The sequence below is a fragment of the Sinocyclocheilus rhinocerous genome, unplaced genomic scaffold (assembly GCF_001515625.1).
Source record: "Sinocyclocheilus rhinocerous isolate Xijiao unplaced genomic scaffold, SAMN03320098_v1.1 scaffold1193, whole genome shotgun sequence".
Classification (NCBI taxonomy): domain Eukaryota; kingdom Metazoa; phylum Chordata; class Actinopteri; order Cypriniformes; family Cyprinidae; genus Sinocyclocheilus; species Sinocyclocheilus rhinocerous.
The window spans coordinates 981,824-988,914 of NW_015642181.1; the positions used below are offsets into that span (position 1 = coordinate 981,824).

A 7,091-nucleotide genomic window follows, 5' to 3' on the forward strand; every position below is an offset into this window, starting at 1 on the left:
AACAAATCTGTACATAAAACGTATATTACAGAAAGTAGGGTAGGAAACACTTATGTGTTAAAGGGATAGTTCACTCCGAAACAAAAATTCTGACATTGACTTAACCCTTATGTCTTTCCAAACCTGTATGACTGACTTTCTTCTGTAGAAAAAGAAAGAGGTGTTTAGCAGAATGCTCAAGCTGCTCTTTCAATACAGTGAGTGTCAATGGAGTCATTGAATGGAAACAAGCCTTCAGTGTTTCATGGAAGAAAGTACAGTTGGTCATACAGGTTTGCAATGAGGTTGAGTAAACGATGACAGAATACAATCCCTTTAATGCTCATGAAATACAGTACTGACATTACAGCAGTGGCATTTTCATTATTTAAGTCACATATGGTATGGTTATATGTTTTGCACAGTACTATATATGAACAGTCATTGGTTGTAACTTTTGCCTATAAAAGCACTTGAGGATGAACTATTTTATTTTGTTTGAATGAAATGTTCATGTTTAATCTTGATGCATTCATAGTGCATGTCGAAAACCCATTTGCAACTCAAAAGCTATTTTTTAAAAATGGTCAAATATATACATAGTATTTTTAATGGCTTGAATGTTCCGACCTGCATTTCATTTCCGGTAGTTTTGTGAGTGAGATCTCAGTCTCGTCTGCTTGATGTCTAAATGTTACTCAAATATCATTTAAGTCTCTGAATATGTGAGTGTTTCTTGTACATAAAGCATTTGAAGGTATTTTGTTCTCGCATGTCGAGCAGAGCTGCGGAAGTCACGGAGGTCACTACGATCTGAAATGAGCAATGAAACATCACATGGGACCAAGAGAATGATGGGATTGCTGTTTACTGACTCAGCAAGAACAGTCATATTGTGGCACCTCTCAGAATACAAACTATTTTATCATCACCTTTGTTATTTGTTTTCCTCACTTGGAGAAAAGAGGATGAATATGTAAGTAACCAAAATAAACGGAAAGCCTTCAATGTTGACGTCCTTCTTTCTTGTGAATTAAGTAAATGAGTGCATTTACATGCATGACCTTAAGATGACGACCTCTAAGGTTATGTAAACATTTTAGAAGGTGTTTCAATTTTATCTGGGAAAGATCATGAATGGTTTAAATAAAACCCAACTGGCACATCTACATTTTTGCCTGTGCTCCAGTCAGCTTTGCATATGACTTGTATCACTAGATCTGTCAGCTTCTTCAATAATACATATATGTTTTGAAATTAAAGGGATAGTTCACCAAAAAATTTTAATTGTCATCATTTATTCACCCCCATGTCATTCCAAACCTTTATGGCTTACTTTCTTTTTGCGCAACATAAAAGAAGATATTTGAAAAATGTTGGTAAGCAAACAGTTTTGGTTACTATTGACTTTTATGAGAGAAAAAACGTAAATGTCAAAAAACTAAATGTACAGTATAGCCTGAATGCACTGTAAGTCACTTTGGATAAAAGCGTCTGCTAAATGCATTAATTATTAAAAAACAAAACAGTGATAACTCGAAATTTGTGTTCGACAGAAGAAACAATGTCATACAAGTTTGGAATAACATTAAGGTGAGTAAATGATGACAGAATTATTACTTTTGTATGAACTATACTTTTAGAGGGAAAAGCTGTTTTTTAATTTTTATTGGTTTTATTCATTTATTTTCATTTTTATTCATTTTTTAAACCCTTAAAGCAATAAGCCATGCATAGCAACAACAGCAATATGATAGCAATGCTTAATAAATTGTTATATTGTCACCTAGTAATATTTTATTATGTAGTTGTAAGATGTCACAGTAATTTAGCAACTATCAGTATAAAATGAAAACATTTTGTGATAAAACATTTGCGAGACTGGGAAAAAGTAAGGCTAATTTATGGACTTGAGTAACATGAAATGGATTGAAACTATATCCCATTACATTACTGCCACCTTGTGTTCAAATTGACAAAGTGTGACCATAATGTTTGGGGTTTCTTGACAGACATCACCATCTAGTGGACATTTGCAGTTATTTCAGGTCACTGGACTCTCAGAAATGAGTCTTGTATTATAGCTTCTACTTCATCTGCAAGCTTGTTAAAGTCAGCCTGGAATATTTTGACACTGAAGGGCTTTTAAGACAGCCGGAGCAAACTTCCCGTGGTGTGCAGTGGAGCATATCACAAGCGGGCAGGTTTTGTCATGTATACGATCGCCACCTACTTTACCAACCGCTGTGTGAGTGTCCATTATGTAGCCTGTTGTTGCATGCACCTCCCTTATGGCCCTCATACAGTCATCTTCTGAGCACCAACCAGCTTGAACTTCGAGATTTATCTTCTGCCGTAAAGTCTCTGATACTTTTAAAAAAATGATCTCTTTCTAGATTCAAAAACAGATCTCTGACCAGACTCCCATCCCCACCGGATACATGATGGATGAACCTCTCAAGGTTGGAGGAATTCAGGATATCAATGGCAGGAGAGTTTGAAACCAGCAGCTTCCTGTTGTGGAGATCATACTCTCCACTAGCAATGAAGTCGGATATGATGCAGTTATGATTGGATGCACAGATCACCTTCCGTATGGGGATTCCCATTTGTTTGGCATACAGGGCTGACATGGTGTTGCCAAAGTTTCCAGTAGGGATGCACACGTCAATGGGGTCTCCAAACGTCAATGTGCAATTTCTAAGCAGGTCTATATACACCGAGCAGTGATAGACCACCCGAGGAAGCAGTCGAGCCCAGTTTATCGAGTTTGCTGTGCTTAGAACCGTGGCATATTCCACAGCTAGATGTCCCATCAAGCTTGAGTCCCCGAACATTCATTTATTGCTCCTCTGGCAGAAGTCAAAGTCGGACAGGACGCTGATGGACTTGGCATTGCCCTCTTGAAATCCTGTCATCTGTAGCTTCTGAATCTCACTCACTCCTTTCTCAGGAAAGAACACAAGCACACCAGTCCTCTCATGGTCACTCTCTTTAAGTTTCTGGAAGCCATTCAGCACCGCGCTTCCTGTATCTCCAGATGTGGCCACTAGAATAAGGTAGTTGCACATCTGTGGAAGGCAGTGGGCGAACAGCTGAGGCATTAACTGCAGTGCCAGGTCTTTAAAAGAAGCAGTGGGGCCGTGAAAGAGTTCTAGAATGTACTGATGATCAGTGAGGTGCTTTAAAGGTACAACTGATTGATTGGCGAAATTCTGGCCATAGGCGCGATGCACCATCGTGCTCAATTCTACAGGAGACACATCCATAGGATGGATACAGTTTTCCAGTATGGCCACTGCTCTCATGGCATATGGCATGCTGGATATTCTCAACCATTCAGTAGGTTCCAGTTTGGAAAATCCTTTCTTTGGTATGTAAAGCCCTCCATCTGGTGCAAGACCCTCTATGACAACATCACTGAAGAACTTGGGGTCACTTGACATTTGGCTCCTTGTTGAAATGAACATATCTGATTCTAAATCCTCATATCTACCCAGAGTCCTCAGGACTTTATCTGCCACATCCTCCAAGGAGTCTCCTGTCCCACAAAGGACTCGCGCATCCAGCCATTTCTCATAAAACTGTTTCCTGTACTGTAATATCTCTCTCATAGAAACACCAGCATCCTGACCCACAATCCTATTCACCTTCATTCGAGAGAGTCTCTGCATGATATCTTCTGTGTCCACATCCAGATATAAGACCAGTCCAGATCGCTTCAAATGCTGCATGGCATCTGGATGCAGTGGATTGGAGCCAGTCATTGAGATAACACTCCCTGTAGCAGTGAAGTTACACACCGCTTTACCTTCTTCTTCAATGAAACCATCTCCACCAATCTCAGATAGCTTGTCTGCCACACTCATTCCCCATGTCTTTTCGAGAACATCGTCATCTATATCAATAACAGGCATCCTTAGTCTCTGTCCCACAATCTGTCCTACACAGCTTTTCCCTGCTCCAGGAGGACCCATCAGGAGAATGTTTCTCTCGTGAGGTTTAAAGATTTGATTTGATAGCCGTGCTGTAGTGAAGTATGAAGAACCAAACTGAGCAAATAGCATGTGGGTCCTCGGCTTTCTCACTTTAGCCAACAGCTGACCGAAAGTTGCAGGGATCATCTTGGAAAAAAATATCAGATAATCTGGGAGGCAGAAAATATGTTACATAATTAAAAACATGCTAGTAGATCTAATAATATAGAGAGCATTTGCTAAAATACAGAATGTATAAATCTATTACTTTTATTCTGATTTAATCTATGTAATATGACTGATTTGTTTTAACACTTAGGCCCTTCCCCAAATAGCACACCCAAGCCCTCGCGGGAGAGCCGCAAAGGGGGCACTTGTGAGCACCCTTCTGAAACCTAAAATTACAAATGTGACACCCTGCAACAGGGTCCCCAGCCCTGCTCCTGTAAAGCTACTGTCCTGCAGAGTTCATGACAGTAGCTTTCCAACCCCAATCAAACACACCTGAACCAGCTAATCAAGGTCTTCAGGGTTACTTGATAATGTTGGAGCAGGGTTGGAACTAAAGTCAGCAGAAGGGTAGATCTCCAGGAGCAGCTTGGAGAACTCTGTCCTGCAGTCTTGTGGGTTTAACCGACATACGCATGCATCGCAAGTGCACATGAAATGTGCCATTTAGGACAGGATCGACAGATATTTTCTTCCGCATTGTGACGTACATTAGAGTGTAACAAATCATAGAAAATAAAAAATGTAGGGCAGGGACTTGGTTCCTAACACTCATTGAATTCTGAGGAGGTAGGCAGTGCATTTAAAATTGGACGCAGATTAATGCAAGCTTTAAGGTTTAAGCAGATTAAATTGGGAGAACCTGACATACATCACCAGAGAGAATTAATTGGACTGTCTGTCGATTAATTGGAAGATCAAGATATTTTGATTAACAATTACAAGGTAAAAGAAAGAAAGAAAGTATATGCATGGATGAATCATTTGCCACAAGAAATATGCATTTAGAAAATAGATGAATTTTCATTTAATGAGGACTTTAGGGACTGATGTGATGTGCATTTTAAATATATCTACTCACGTGAATTCACATGACATGTAGATTTTAGTGTAATCAAAGAAAAAAAAGCGAATAATATTTGTTTTCATTATTTACATGGACAGCAAAAAGTTTTTTATCAATTTCAAATCGAAATGTACATTAAATACAGTATCCACTAGCTGTACAAAGGTAAAAATGAATCATTTAAATGTATGTCAATTTTATAATTGGAATATTCAAAAATGACATTTACCTTAAAATGCAAACTGTCTATCTGCAGAACATCAGGTTTGAACCTTCATGCTTTTTTTTATAGGATTTCGGAAAGGATTTTCTGAATAGATGTACACAAATATGTGGCAAATGTAGAGTTTAAAAAGTAAGATTGACCTAAAACTCAGCATTTATCTGACTACTATAGTTCTCTCACTTTCACATGCGCTCATGTCACACACGGTGTGTGCCATGCGCGTCAGTACGGTGTAGGCGCGTTTCCATTACCCTTCAAATTGCGCAAATTGAAATTGCGAATTGAAAATACGCCTAATGGAAACGCGTCAATTTCGCAAAAACGCCCATATATCGCAAAAAAGTTTTTACGCTCGCATGAGGTGGTTTTTCAGGCAATGCGAAAAAGGAATAATTCGCAAAACTGCAATGGAAACGGCTTTTTCGCATTTACAGGTCACATGGCGTATGTAAAAAGTCATATGATCATTCTTCAATGTACTATAACCTCCAAGAAACACTTCATAAGTGGCCGCGCTCCAGTATAAGGGGCTTTCCCTACCATTAATGCTTAGACAATTTACACTGCACACGTCTGCGGTGCAGTGTGGCTCTGATACGGTCACTGAAGCTGATTGCGGCCACGCAATGCTTGTGTTTATGTTTTTATACAGTCTATGGTTTATTCCAGCCGTGCCACGCACGTTTCTGAAGCGGCTCTCTTTGCTGCTTCTGTAAAGATACACGCATAAACCTCCTTTGAATGAATATAGCCAAAATCCCGCCAAAATCCGTTGCCATGACTTATCGCGAGAGGCAAAAGGTTACGTTTAAGTCTCATAACATTGGTTAATGGAAACGCCGTCATTTCGCAATACTTTTGTATCGACATTTATAAAATATCGCCAAAGTTTTGCGCAAATCTGTAATGGAAACGCGCCTGTTGAAAGGACATTTGCCGTTTACGTGCTGAGCAGTAAACGGCTCTCATGGGCCAATATGCTCAACTTCAAATAATACAAATAAAAGAAATATTTAGCATTGCGTGTGGAATATAGTGTTGTGTTTAAAGTTCGTTATTTACACTTAACTGAAATTATGAAACATTTGACTAACACGGAAGAAAATAAAACGAGGAAAAGTGTTTAATGTTGCTTGGCAGTGGTTGTCATAGAGACGGTTGTTAACAACACCGATTCAATCGGCCATTACGCTAATAAAACACTACTGTCTTGCAAACAGAGGGAACTTTTTTCTTGTTTTCCTGTCATTTTTGTATCTATCAGCCATCATGAGCGACACAATATATCCTCCAGAGAGCATCTATACTCTTATTCCCAGAGAGGAAGAGAAACCCATAAAAGCACCCAGGTACAGTTTCAGACTGATTCAAGATCATATAATATTGCTATAATATTGGGCCACAGTAAGCTAGTGATCTCTCTCTTTTACTAATTTCATATTTTAGAAAGTAGTGTATTATATACAGTATATATATATAGAGAGAGAGAGAGAGAGAGAACGCTAATAAAACACTACTGTCTTGCAAACAGAGGGAACTTTTTTCTTGTTTTCCTGTCATTTTTGTATCTATCAGCCATCATGAGCGACACAATATATCCTCCAGAGAGCATCTATACTCTTATTCCCAGAGAGGAAGAGAAACCCATAAAAGCACCCAGGTACAGTTTCAGACGGATTCAAGATCATATAATATTGGGCCACAGTAAGCTAGTGATCTCTCTCTTTTACTAATTTCATATTTTAGAAAGTAGTGTATTATATACAGTATATATATATAGAGAGAGAGAGAGAGAGAGAGAGAGAGAGAGCTCATTCTTTGCCAGGTTGCAGTT

General features: G+C 38.9%; 2 protein-coding genes across 2 annotated transcripts in view; one reads left to right on the forward strand and one right to left on the reverse strand.

The window, feature by feature from the left end:
• Positions 1-2,092: 2,092 nt before the first annotated feature.
• LOC107755702 (threonine synthase-like 1) lies at positions 2,093-3,956 on the reverse strand. Its single transcript, XM_016572586.1, is given in 2 exon segments — positions 2,093-2,353; positions 2,355-3,956. Coding segments are annotated over 2 exon segments (1,863 nt in total).
• Positions 3,957-6,837: 2,881 nt separating this feature from the next.
• Positions 6,838-7,091, forward strand: part of enkur (enkurin, TRPC channel interacting protein) — a 2,223-nt gene continuing 1,969 nt past the window's right edge. Inside the window, exon 1 of the mRNA XM_016572591.1 lies at positions 6,838-6,917. Within this exon, the coding sequence (XP_016428077.1) occupies positions 6,838-6,917 (80 nt within the window). The remainder of the gene's footprint in view (positions 6,918-7,091) is intronic.